Below are 15,117 nucleotides of genomic sequence, written 5' to 3' on the forward strand. Positions count from 1 at the left end.
ACATTTGTTGGCAATGAGTGTATGCCTTGTAGATGTTCATCTGCAGGGAGCACAGTTGACCAATATCCTAGTTGCTGTGCTTTGAAATGTGTTGCTATGTTTGGATGAAACACATATTTGCTATGGGACACTAGCAATTAATAATAGAAAATAGAGATGGTAAGACAGGTTCCTTCCTAGAAGAGAAGTAATTATCTGATATTTGTCTATTGCTTGAAGATCACCTTACTGTCTTGTGAAACCACACTTAAATGACACAGTAGTCACTTCAATTACACAGTAGTCAAGGGTGTTTGTGCCTAGTATTTCCTCCTTCTTGGGTTCACAGTATATTCTGGTCTTAAGGTTTTCCTGGTCTTATCTTCCTTCTTTCTCAATTTTCTCAAATGGAGTATCTCCCTAAAGAAATTACTACTTCTCAAATCTCATATTAAAATAACATAGGACATTAAGGAAATTAATACAATAATTATTTATTTTTCTGTAAAATAATATACATTCTAAAATGATATGTATCTAGTAAGTTTCTAAATATTTAGAAAGTTTCAAGAAAGACTGAAGAGAAAGAAATTTAATGAACATTAATGTAGAAATTTAACATATGTTATATTTATATATTTATATGTTAAAATAAACATGAATAAATTGATAAATAATGCATATTTATTCATGGATATGTTACAGAATAATGACAGAGATGACTAGGTTTACAAAGTTCTCTTTCTTAAGCCCAGTCCTTGTCAAGATAATTGCTAATAAATGATTGGAGAGTATTATTTTCCACACTCTCTTAAGGGTTTTACTTAGTTTCAGTCAAATACTTGAAAGAAGAAGTGAATGCTAAAATTTTGGAAGCTCAGAGAAGATGCATAAAGATTACTTCAAAAGAATAAATGCAGTAATAGTAATATCAATGTAGGGAACAATTTCCCAACATCCACATTCATCAGAAGATTGGAAGGAACAAGCTCCTCACAACTGTGAGATAAACAAAAACGACAACAACAAAAAAGGAGCCCAGTCAACTTTGTGTCAAGACTATTTTCTAAATCAAATAGTAAATTATTAGGTCCACCAAAAAATCTACATGATCTGTTCCATCCATTATGTGATATGAGTTTGAAAACAGAATAAGATTAATCTATTTTTCTCAATTTTAAAGGAAAGCCAAATTGTGAAAAATGGTTTAAACAAAGATATAAGGGTAGGGCTGGGGATTTAGTTCAGTTGGTAGAGTGTTTGCCTTACATGCACAAGGCCATGGGTTCATTTTCCAGCACCACAAACAACAACAACAAAAAAGATACAAGGGTAAATATTTTAAAAACTTCTTCATTATTTTAATGCTAACTCATACCTCTTGACATAGGAGTTATTGCTTGAACTTAATTACTGAAAACATCAAAAAAAAGAAAGAAAGAGGAAGAAAGATTTAAGCTGGAGGTGATGTTGAGAAGGACAAAGACAGAGATGTTTGAACAACACAGAATACAAAATGCCATTAACTCTTTAAGACATTTGTTTCAGGCAACAGTAGGAGAGGAAAAATGAAGATTGATGACATAGGATATAAAAACTTGAAGACAATAATATTATTGACATGTCCTTGTTTGTCCAAATGAGATACTGAGCTGAGTGAAGTGTCACATGCCTGTAATCCCAGCAGTTTAGGAGACTGTGGAAGGAGGGTCTTGAGTTCAAAGCCAGCCTCAGCAAAAGGAAGGGACTAAGCAACTCAGTGAGACCCTGTCTCTAAATAGGCTGTGGCTCAGTGGTTAAGTGCCCTTGAGTTCAATCCCTGGTATACCCCCCAACACACACACACACACACACACACACACACACACACAAAAGGTAAGATATTAAAGAAGCATAGTTTAAACTATGGATGTCACAAATGACAGGATTTTGTTTTGGTTTATAGGTGAGAGTTATTCCATTGTGCATATGTATTGTACTTTCTTTACTCATCAGTTGAGGGGTATTAAGGTTATTTCCATTCCTTGGCTATTATGCTACAGTGAACATGGGAGGGCAGAGATCTTCAACACACCATTTCTATTTCCTATGTTTGGATGAACTGGAGATCATTATGTTGAGTGACATAACCAGGCACAGGAAGACAACTTCCAGGTACCTCACTTATATGTGGAATCTTAAAAGCTGATTTCATAGATGCTGCTTTTAATCAGGTATTTTTTTTGTTTTTTGTTTTTTCATTGCTGTGCCCAAAAGACTTAAGCAGAACAATTTCAGAGGAGGAAAAGTTTGTTTGGGGCTCACAGTTTCAGAAGTCCCAGGCCATAGATGGCCAATTCCACTGCTCTGTGAGATAAGGCAGCTGGTTAAGGAAGAAGGGCACAACAGAGGAGGAAAGCAGTTTGGGATGTGGCACCAGGAAGCAGAGAGAGCTAACTCTGCTCTCCAGGAACAAAATATATACTCCCAAGGCATTTTCCCAATGACCCATCTGCTCCCACCACAACCTACCTTCCTACCTGCCAACAGTTATCACCCAGTTAATCTCTATCAGCATATTAATTCACTGATTAGGTTAAATTGTCTTGCATTGTCTCACACATGAGCTTTGGTGGGGGGAGAGTAGAATAATAGTTACCAGAAGTTGGGAAGATTAGGCAGAATGAAGAGATAAATTGATGAATAGGAAATAAGTAACAGATAGGATAAGAAGTCCTGGTGTGCTATTGTGCAGTAGATTTACTATTAATACCAGTGGTGTATACAATAGGTAGCAATATTTTACTGTACATTTCACAAAGCCAAAAAAATGGTTTTGAAAGCTTTTATCATGAATAAGTGCTAAATGCTCTTGAAAATAAATGTTTAATCACTTTCCCTTTTCCTTAATGATGGAAGAAGAATTAGTTTAATTATGTAGCATAGAACAACATTTCTCTGGCCTATTATACTTAAGTGTGGACCTGTGCCTGAAATTTCAAAAGAAATGTGAGCACAAATAAAATGTACAATTCCCAACTTTGTTGAAGAAATTTCTGGATGTGAGCATCTGCCTGTCCCCATCTTTCTGCTGACTAAAATCGCAATGATTGACATTATTTTTTAAAGAATGTAAGAGATGATAATCCCTGAGTTGGTGTTGCATGACTGCATGGAGGACTGTATATTTCAACTACTGCCAATACCAAGTGTTCACCTTGCACTTTACTGGGGAAAAAAAATGCATGCTTTTGATTTAAAGAATCTGGCCACTAGAATTTACAAGTTTCCTTTTACAGTGGTCTAACCTAATGTTATAGTTTGGATATAAGTTATCCCCCAAAAGCTCCTGTGTTAATACAGAAGTATTCAGAGGTAAATGATTTGATTATATGAGAACTATAAGCAAATCAGACCAATCTATTTTGAATGGACTATCAGGAATGTAACTGTAGGCAGGTGGGGCATGGCTGGAGTTGCTAGGTCACCTGGGGTGTGCCCTGGAAGAGTGTACCTTGCCTGTGGCCCCTTCCTCTACCTCTCTCTGCTTCCTGGCCACCTTCAGTGGAGCAGTGCTCTTCCAACATGACCTTCTCTGACGAAGTTCTGCCTGATTTTAGCCCAAAAGCAATGAAGTCAGGTGACAATGGACTGAACTTTTGAAACAGTGAGCCAACATAAACTTTTCCTCCTCTGAATTGTTCTCATCAGGTATTTTGGTTACAGTGATAAAAACCTAGTAACACACCTACCCTAACTAAATGAGGATAATTTGATTATCCTGAAATACAATGATTTGATTGGCTCTTCCCATATAAATAAGACCACAGGGTCATTGTGGGAGGTATGTATCAAGAATTCAGCTCAAAATTCTAAGATAATAAATATAAAAATATTTTTTTCTAAGGGATTTAAACATCAATACTGGAATGAAGATGTTTCTAAGATATGAAACCCTGAAGACATTATATATTTAAAAATTTTATAGAAATAAGTACCTATATTCCTCTTGTGTGAATCGTGGGATTTCTCCAGGATGTAAGACAAGAATTTTCACGGTGGCACTGCTGGACATCACGGGCTCACCATCATCAAAAGCAACAACCACCAACTTAAAAAAAAAATAAAATTCATGTTAAAAATTATAAACATAAAATGATACACATATGATTTTAGTGATTGGGCTGCCTGCTTCTAGGAGAGAAAACTGACCATTATCTTATGGCCATGAGATACTAGGTACTACATGGAATATGCTACATTTTCATTTTGATTTTTCACAATAATATGTCCAGGTAGGTGTTATTCTTATTTGTCTGAGAAAACAATCACAAAGAAATTACTAACTCTATAGGTAAAAAAATAGTAGCTATCAGGAAAACAGGCATATAATACTCTATCTCTTTAATTATAAAATCTTTTTTTCCATTCCTCTGCTGTGTATGGTAAAAGCATGTGCTTTTATAGCACCACCACAACCATTTAAAAAGTGTTAAATTCAGTCACATCAATGGCAAAAAGCTAATTAGCTTGCTTATAAAAAGAAATTAATTTTTCCAGTGAATTAGTTGTCTGCAAGTTTACAGGGCAAAAATATTTTACTCTAGAGAATAAAATTGGAAATCTTTATAGTTTAACTCACTTGGTATACAATACTATAAATAAAATCTATAAAACCAAGTTTATACAGTATTGCAGAAATTGTTCAAATAAATGAATTAGATGAAATCATTAGTTTTGTGAATGTGATAACTATATGTTATTTATTAATGCAATACTTTTATAATTGAGTATTTACTTCAGTAACCTATACTGCACCAAGAAGAACTTTAATGCTTATCTTAAAACATCTTAAACACTTTCCTACTTATGTTTCCCTGGAATACATATCTCCCTGGAAGCTGCAAGTTACTAAAGTAATTCCACCTACGTCACAGAAGACCATACCAATGATTATCATGAGAACCACAATTTGCTTTCTGAGTTAATACTAGTTTAAAAACAGAGCAATTATTTCAAACAATGGTTAAATGATATGAGACAGGGTGCTCATAGATACTCAGAAGAGTAACTGAAAAAGTCTTTTATTAGTATAGCTTTAAAGACTATATTCTAAGTGTTATTATCCTCAGTAACTATTAAAAATTGAAATTCCCAAACATTTAAGGAATTCATTACTTATGATAATAGAAAATATATTGCTCAATATTTTCTTGACATGTAGAAACAGGCATTATTTGTTGACTATGTTATAAAAATGTGAAAAAGAAAAGAGGTAATTATATGTTCTATTTCATGAGTATTTCAAGAAGCATAAAATAGAACAAAACCCAAAGAGCTCTAGCAGACATGCAAAGATTAAAAACAATAATATAAAGAGTGGAGTGATCCTACGAAAATGGGTGTTCTTCTAATTGATGGAGAATGTAAAGTGATGGTAGTTTTCTTTTCAAATTTTCCAGATGCATAAGTTATCAACAATACATGAATTTGATTTAACACTTCTGTTTATGGGTACTTATCTTAAAGAAAAAAGTTAGCAAGTGGCGAATGATTGTCACATAAGTAGTTTCTAAACAGCAGATTTTATTGTTAGAAAATTATTCATAGCAGCCTAATTATCCAACAACACAGTATTAGATTAAAAAACAACATAATGTCATTGAGCTAAAAAGCAGCATGAACAATATAATTGTTATTTTAAAACATAGCTGTGTATTTGCATTTGTATAGAAAATCATTGTAAGGACAGAGATCAAAATGATAATATCTGCTTACCTCCCAAAAGTAAAATATCAAGTGATCGTTTTTATTTTTATTTGTTCCCCCCGCCCCCGCTAAGTTTCTATGAGAAAAAAAAATTGTTTTTGATTGAAAAAAAAAAAAACAACTAAAAATTTTTTCGGAAAAATATTGATATCTGCTAAGCCAGACTCTTAATCAAAAGTTAAATGTCACATACACAACGTGAAGAATATGACACACTGACCTTAAAAATTGTTGTTGGTTCTTCATTAAGATTGACTCGAGTTATTACTCTTCCAGAATCTTCCTCTACATCAAAAATACTGGCAGGGTAAGGAAACTGCAAATCATCTACTCTGTATCTCACACGACTTGCAGGTAACCCCTGAAATGAAATTACGTATTATTCATTTATTGTATTAAATGAAAACACAGGATAGTGATAAAGTTAAACTGATTTCCAAACTGAATGGCCTTGTAGAAATGAAGAATTATATTTTATGATTTTATACTTTCAGGGATAAAATGTAGCAGAATCATTATTTCTTTAGGATAACTCAATCTGAATCCATGAAGTGTCTTTACTATAGGCTACTTCAGAAGGATTTAGAACACAGAAAAACATTAATGGCTGCCTCCAGCATCTTTTCTCCCACATTTATTGTAAGAATCACATTTCTCTCCCCAAATACCCAGTGTCTTCCTAATATTGTAACTTCTGAGACAATCATGTTATTTTTAATCATATATATTTTCAATTATAGGTATTGGAAATTTGTGATACTCAGAGAAAGGTGAAGTGTGGAGAACTGTGTTGAAGTGGAGGAATACGCATTGCAGGGAAAGAAACCAAACTGATTTACCATCTACTCTGTGCTAATTTTCATGATAAATATTTACATAAGTCAGACTAAATCTTGCAACAGTCCTTTAAGATAATGTTAATAAGGAAAATGACAGTAATAATAGAAAAATAAATGATAGCTAACATTTGTTGAGTTTTAGATGTGCAAAGCACATAGTGAAGATGTCCTCTACCACCCATCCTATAGCCAATGAGTTGATAAAGATCACAACTTTGCCCCTGAGATGAGCCAAGATAAACTAAAGACCAAACCATGCCAAACCAAAACAAAATAAAACATATTTTTTAATGAAAGAAAGTAACATTTGATCAATTTTAAAATGGCATCAAAATAGTCATAATAGGGAACACTCAATATTGTGTTGGATGTCCTTACTTCAATTAGGGCTTAGATCTTTTTTTAAATTTTGAATTATATAGGTTGATAATGGGTTGAACATTATCATCTTTCCAGTGCTTATGGCTTGGAAATCTCTTAAATACTAGAAGTGAGGTAAACAACTCAGGCACCAAATGAGCATGTGGTAGAGTTTGACTTCAGACTCAGACAGAAGGGAACCATTAAGTTCCTTAGGAAGATAGACAATAAAAAGAAAAATAGGGGGCTGGGTATGGCAGCACATGCTTGTAATGGCAGTAGCTCAGGAGGCTGAGGCAGGAGAACTGTGAGTTCAAATTCAGCCTCAGCAACAGCGAGTCACTAAGCAACTCAGTGAGACCCTGTCTCTAAATAAAATACAAAATAGGGCTGGAGATGTGGCTCAGTGGCCCCTGAGTTCAATCTCTGGTAACCATCCACCCCCCACACAAAAAAAAACTGAAAAAGTAGACTTGGCATTATGCTGATATAGAAGAAATAGGATATTATGCTCACAGGCCAATTGGACTTAATGACACTTTAGTGTAAAGATGGTTTTGAGAATATTATTATTTATATCACTGATCTTCTTTGTGGCTATATTTAAAATCAAAATTGTTAGTAATTTATGGCCTAAAGAATAGGATACATATAGGATACATATTTTAGCTTAAGGACTTATATAATTGTCCAATTATTACTTGTTCATTCACATACTATACAGCACAATTGATCACAATCTCCTTGGACACATACTTTAGATTTTTAATTCTTCTGCATTCTATCTGAGTGTTCTGTTTCAAACCTTTTATTTTCTCCATTTTTTAAGTTTTTCTAATTAGTTATATATGAAAGTAGAATGCATTTTGACAACATCATACATAAATGGAGTATGACTTCTCTTTCTTCTGGTTGTACATGATATAAGATCACACTGGTCATGTAGTCATATATGCACATAAGATATTAATGTTCCATTCATTCTACTATTCTTCCTACCTTCATACCCTCTCTGCTCCCTTCATTCCCCTCTGCCTTAACCAAAGTACCTCTATTCTTCCCTAGCCACCTGCCCCCCTCCACCCATTGTGAATTAGCATCCACATATCTAAGAAAACATTAGGCCTTTGGTTTTTTGGGGATTGGCTTATTTCTCTCAGCATATTATCCAGCTCTGTCCATTTACCTGGAAATGTCATAATTTCATTCTTCTTTAAGACTGAGTAATATTACATTGGGTATATATACCACATTTTCTTTTCCAAGGTTCTGTCGCTATCATTTCTATTTTCTACCTCTACCCTAAGCCTCTAGCATGTCTCTCAGTCCCATGACTTTAAATATTTTCTGTTTACTAACAGTTCCCAAATTTTATTTTTCTGGATAAATTTTCAACCTTTAAAAGACATACTAGTGCATAGAATTGTCAACTATATGGTCCATGTTTAAGTGTGACATAATCAAACCAGAATCCTCATTTCCTTTTCCAAATTTGTTCCTCCTATGCTGTAGGGAAATAGTCCTACCTTTAACCAAATTGTATCATCTTAAAGCTTAGAAATGATCTCTGATCCCTCTCATCCTCCATGACCAAAGCATTGCCATGTCTTTTTCAGATGCATGTATTCCCATCTTCTCTAGTTACCTGTTCCCTATAATAGTCTGTTCATTGGCTCTCTGCTTCCACTGTACTGATATTATCTTTCATTTTTTTTAAACTTTAATGTTTTCTTGCAAAGAAAATTCACATATAAACCATTCTATTTCACTGTAATGATGGGTTATAAAACACTTAATTTTGCAAGAGAACTTGAAAGCCAAATGCAAAAAATCAACCTAAACCTATTAATGGGTATGTGATATAAAAATAAACTGTAACATCAGTAACCTAATTCTGAAAAGATATATAAACATACCAAATTTTTATAATAAATTGAAGCTAATTTGTTGTTGTCAGTGTAAAATATAGTGTACACTTTAAGTGATCTTTATAAAGTCTCAATATAAATGACAAAATAAATATCCATAGGCTACATTAAGGGAAGTAGGAGAGGAATCAAAGCAAGTCACTATCAAAATCAATGAATAACAAATTAAACCATTAAGTGGGAAAAACAGCTATATGAAATAAAGTAGGAGTAGTGAGTTCTTCACTCTTACAATATATTTGATTAAAAATGCATTATTATAAAAAACAATACAAAAAGCTTGACTAACAGAATTAAATCTTTAAAAAATACAACTGTGTGTAATCTACAGGGGACTCTAAATCTAAGGACACAAACAGAATAAAAGTAAGAGGATATGAGTGTTATACACCGAAATGGCAAAATTATTGTATGCAGAACATAGATTAGAGCAAAAAGTTATATGGAATAAAATAGATTTTAAATAAAAAACAACTTTGAAAAGGGGGCAAAGTGGAATATTATATAAAAATAAAAGGGAAATTTCCTTAGGATACGGCAATAAGAGTAGATACACTTGCAACTCACATCATACTTCCCAAATATAGAAAGAAAAGATTAAGATAATTAAATGAAGAAATAGAAAGCAACACTGTAATACTAGGAGACGCCAATCCCCCCTTATTCTAAAGAAAAATAAGATCAAACAAAATGGTAATCACAAAACAGAAAACTTTGAAAAATATTTGAAGCCAATTAGACTTATATACTCAATTTTCTCAATAGCAATACTGAATAGTATTGACTGAAGGAATAAAACAAAGGTTAATGAACATTAAAATATTTAAATTATTTTGTAAACATAGAATAAAATTTGAAGTCAGAGTGGAAGGGGATGTTCAAAAATCCATAAACATGTGGTGCTTGATTGAATACTCTTAAACATGGTCTTGTTCAAGAATTTAAAGATAAAATTAAAAGGTGTTTGTATACCTTGAAGCTATCTGGAGGCTCCATGTAGTATCTTTCAAACTTCTAATCTTATTTTTCTCAGAATTATAATAGTCTTATTCTAGAAATTGTATGGAATCTCAACATTGTATGAATACCTCAAAATATTCAAAATACAAACAAAATTGAAAGAATACTGTTTCCTGACTATTAGAAGCCATAGTATTCAGTTATTAATACTGACATCAAGTTAGACAAAGAGGCATATGGAATTCTGAGTGAGTGTGGTAATAAGCTCTCACATATGTGGCAAATTAAGAAATATTTGCACACCAATGTTTGTTATGATATTATTCAACAGAGCCATCATGGAAGCAAACAAAACGTCCATTGTGATGAATGGATGGAGCAATTTGGAATACAGAAACTAGAATTTTTTAAAGTAATAAAAGTTAAGACATTTTGCAAAATGTATAATGACAAATCTTAGACATTATGTTAACTGAAATAAGTCACTAACAAAAAGACAAATACTGTAGAATTCTACTAATATAAGATATGTAAACTTAAAAAATAAACCTTCTGAACAGAAAAGTGAATAGTGTTGATGGTGGGGAAGACAGAATTGAGCCCTATATCTTTCAATAACATGAATCATCTCATGAGTTCTGCTTAAAGCCCTCCAAAGCTCTTTAATCACTCATACACAAAATGGCTTAACTTCTTATTATGCACTATCAAATTCGCAGAACATCTTGTTTCTGCTTATCTATTTAACTTTACTTGCTTGCTCATTTCTTGTTCATACATTGTTCCTGCTTCCTCATCTTTTCCTGCTGCACATTTCCAAGATTTTCAGCGACTCAAATTATTCTTCTCTTCTTCAGGTACTCCATAGCACCTGCTTCTAAGCTATTTTTCTCCTGCAACACTACTTGAAATTCTAGTATGCATGTCATCTGTTTACTTTATTCTTTGTCTCCTATGTAATTATATATGCTTCATAAGGTTAGGAGCTCTATTGGATGATCTTGAATGGTACTTGAACCCTGTCGACACCCAAGGAGCATTTGACTGAACACATGAATTACTGAATGAATTCCCATGTATCAAGTATGCCCAGAAACTCTTAATAAAGTATTTACATATTTTAAGATTTTGAAAATGCAGAATGTTGGGGAATTCTTGATATAATTTTAAGGAACCGTCAGCTCTGAGATAATATTTGTATATGGACCCCAAATTTTACTTAGTGGTAGGTGAAGAGTTCAGCCACTGAGGAAATATAGAAAAAGAAACATTTATTAAAAAAAAACTTCCCCTAGGTACAACAATGTTTCTGTAATAATCATTCAGATGCCAAACATAGGAAGGAAACTTTGCTTGTATTTTAATAACAATATAGACTAGATTTGTAAGCTATCAATCGAAATGCTTTGCTACATACCAGAGTATGTGCATTACATGCATTCCCATATTTATACTTAAAAAGAAATCCAGGAGTTCTCATGAACACCTACATTTTACAAAAAAAAAAAAAATGAAATCAAAGTTTTAAGAATTAATTCATTTCCTGAAATTTCCCTAGCTAGAAAATGAGAAAGTTATTACATAATCAGGCTTCCTTCATACTAAAATACAGGTCCTATGTGTTAAATCAGCTTACTATTTATCTATGCAATAGTTCTTAAGTGAGAACAAAAAGGCAATATGATTGAGAAAATTTATTTGGGAAAGATGCTTTAGAATTTAATGCCCTAGTAAACCTCGCCCTTAGTACATTGTCCAAGATATTATACAGCACATACTCCATCTCACCTTTAGATGAGGAGGCAAAGTTGAAAGAGAAAAATTATGGCATAAATTGTTTTAAGAACAATTTTTCAGAGTTTCTGTTATCAGTACTTATTCAGACTGCAGTCACTAATGTTACTTTTAACAATCACAAATTGACCATCAAGATATTTAAAATGTTATTTATATTTAGTATGTTGTATTTAATAAAGCCAAGGTATTTGTGAAACACTTGGAATTATGCTTTAATTGATAAAATAAAAGAATAAAATGTGCTAGAATTATGTAATATTCTTTCTCCAATGCCTAAAGTATTTGCTATTAAGAAAATCCTAGAACCAACCTCTATAGCATTTTGAAATTACGATAAAATTGCATGTATACATACCTGAATGTTAAGTCACATGCTAGCTCTATAAACAAATTTTTCTTCTCTGATTTTAGTTATTTTGTAGATTATCAGCACATTATCAAGGTATGGCTCTTTCAGAATATTTTTAGCTTATAAGACACATTTTAACAACATCCTCTATAACTCATCAAATCACCACACTTCATTTTATATCACACACTATGATACAAAACTCAGCATCTAAAATGATTACTTCAAGCATATTTGAAAGTTTATTTTTTCTTTTTACTCTCCCTCCCTTACTGCTATCTGCTCTCTCATTCTTTCCTTTGTATTTTTCTTCCCTCACTTCCTTCCTTCCTTTTATTCTGGTCATAGGCTTTTTTTTTCAAAAAAGTCACCTTAATAGTTATATGACTAGGCTATATAATAGGTAAAGGTAATTATCTTTAGGAAATAGTTTTAATTAACATTCCTAACATTGTCTCTGGGACATGTACAACATGAATCAGGTCAAAAATTTGTTTTTTGAAAGTCAAAAATATTATGATTTTATTTTTTTAAATGTCATTTTGAAACCTAGAATTCCAAGCACACTTAACAAACAAGATCATTATAAACTTGATCATGTAAAATTAACATTAGCATTTTTTAAACTTCTTCTAATACTTAATTCCAATTAAAATTGTAATAGACATGATCTAAGCATTATAATGTACAAAACCCTCAATAATTATAACTTTAAAGCTAAAATAAAATGGTCCACTGAGTTTATCTATTACATATTTTATATTTATGATATATGTGATATAAGTGGTCAAATTATCATTTAGATAAATGTTAATTTAACAAATAGTTGTTTTAATTTTAAACTGTACTAAGAACAGAGGCACCCATATTTATTTCTATATATTTCCTATAATTTATATGTCTTCTAGTTGAATACATGTAATAGTTAATGATGTTTGTTTTTTAAAATGAACTAAAATATAAAAATACTTAAATTGAGATAAAATACATAATTACCATTTTCTACTTTTCTTATGATACTAGAGTTAGTATGTTACATAGATCTCTCTTTGTGTATAGTTACATATATATGTGTGTGTGTGTATATATATATATATATATATATATATATATATCAATCTCAATAGAGATTTTCTACCAAAAGAAAAAGTTATCAATGTATTTTTAAAAAATTAAATCTTGTTAATATGGCAATAGACTCTTCCTCTATAGCATTTTGAAATTGTGATAAAATTATTCTACTCCTAACTCTAAAATCAACCCACAGGAATTTATTTCTTGGGGAGTACTGGGGATTAAAATCAGGGGCACTAAACCACTGAGCCACATCCCTAGCCCTATTTTGCATTTTTTTTTAATTTAGAGACAGGGTCTCACTTAGTGCCTGGGTTTTGCTCAGGATGGATTTGAACTTGAGATCCTCCTGCCTCAGCCTCCTGAGCTGCTGGGATTATAATCATGCACTACCTCACCTGGTAGCCTAAAGGCACTTTGATAAAGTTATTACTAACTGAAATAAGACCATGGTTTGATTTATAAGTGACAAGTAAATGACTTCTACTGCTTTTTTCTGATGAACCAAATTTATTAGTTTTTATTTAGGTCCAGAAGCAATCTTGAGGTAGACTACAGCATTCAGGTTAAATTTTTAAAGATTTAACAAAAGTAAAACTCATGATCATTTAAGAAGCCCACTGTGCCATTTAAGGACTTTGGCACTAAGGAGACTCTTCTTGGTATGTGAACACTTTACTTGCTTGTAACCAGATCTCTCCCCAAGCAGACACAGAAAACAGTTGTCATTTCTTCAGAGCACTGCAACTTTGCATAGCTATGAAGACCAGTCTTTGCCTCTGAGTCCTGCTTTATTAGGATAGCTATTTCCATCTATTTCTGTACCACCCAAGGCATACTTTTCTAGTTTTGTATCTTTTCTTCATACCCTTTTAACTTACAGTTGTTTTTATTTTTTTTATTATTTTATTTTTTTTTTTATTTTATTGTTGGTCGTTCAAAACATTACAAAGTTCTTAATATATCATATTTCACAATTTGATTCAAGTGGGTTTTGAACTCCCATTTTTACCCCGTATACCGATTGCTGTATCACATCAGTTACACTTCCATTGATTTACATATTGCCATTCTAGTGACTGATGTATTCTGCTGTCTATCCTATTTTCTACTATCCCCCTTCCCCTCCCCTCCCCTCCCCTCCCCTTTTCTCTCTCTACCCCCTCTACTGTAAATCATTTCTTCCACTTGTATTATTTTTCTCTTACCCCTCCTTTCCTCTTATACGTAATTTTGTATAACCCTGAGGATCACCTTCCATTTCCATGCGATTTCCCTTCTCACTCCCTTTCCCTCCCACCTATCATCCCTGTTTAATGTTAATCTTCTTCTCAAGCTCTTCATCCCTACCCTGTCCTTGGTTACTCCCCTTATATCAAAGAAGTCATTTGGATGGCATTAGAGCAGATTACAGTTGTTTTTAAAACTACATTCAAAATCTGGATTCAAGAAAATAAAACAGAGTATTTAATTATTCTATGTCACCATCAATGAAACAAGCAATTAGATATCAATTTTATTATTTACGTTATGGAATCCATTTACATTTTTTTCTTTAATTAATTGGCCTAATTATAACACCTCTTTCTTGCCGTGGTATTTTAATATCATGAAATACAATTTAGGTAGCCATTTCAGAGAATGCAAAACTTCAAATGAAGACTAAAAAATATAGTTTGATTCAACTTTTTTTATGGAAAGTTAATAGGCAATCTCATAATCTCTATATATCATCATATAAAAAGGTGAGTATTATTGAAGCCAGAAGGGAATTTTATTTTATTGGCATATCAATCATGAAGAACAATTATCAAAATTTAAAAAAACACAGAAAGAATTAACCAAAATATAAACATTAATTTAATAGGAAAGTGGTTAAAATTGTGTGCAAGGATTCTCTTTTCAGAACACCATGTTGACTAAAATGGAGTTCCTTATGATTCTGCAGCCTGGATTCTTTTGAAGGGTACTTGCAGTAAATTACTTCTTTAATTTCTATGGAAGGTGAAGAAATGTGAGAAGAGTAGCAGAACAGGTTTTTGAAGCTTACGTGACAGCTATTTCTATAACTCTAAATAAACCT

General features: G+C 32.4%; 1 protein-coding gene across 12 annotated transcripts in view; it reads right to left on the minus strand.

Moving 5' to 3' along the window:
* The window catches only part of PCDH15 (protocadherin related 15), a gene marked incomplete at both ends in the record, with an annotated part of 726,342 nt that overhangs the window by 128,993 nt on the left and 582,232 nt on the right, over positions 1–15,117 (minus strand). For all 12 annotated transcript variants that reach the window (XM_081268810.1, XM_081268808.1, XM_081268818.1 and 9 more), the window contains 2 exons: positions 3,957–4,069; positions 5,948–6,088. In XM_081268810.1, the coding sequence (XP_081124936.1) occupies positions 3,957–4,069; positions 5,948–6,088 (254 nt within the window). The remainder of the gene's footprint in view (positions 1–3,956; positions 4,070–5,947; positions 6,089–15,117) is intronic.

Source organism: Spermophilus citellus (genome assembly GCF_964194105.1).
Source record: "Spermophilus citellus genome assembly, chromosome: 15".
NCBI classification, from domain to species: Eukaryota; Metazoa; Chordata; class Mammalia; order Rodentia; family Sciuridae; genus Spermophilus; species Spermophilus citellus.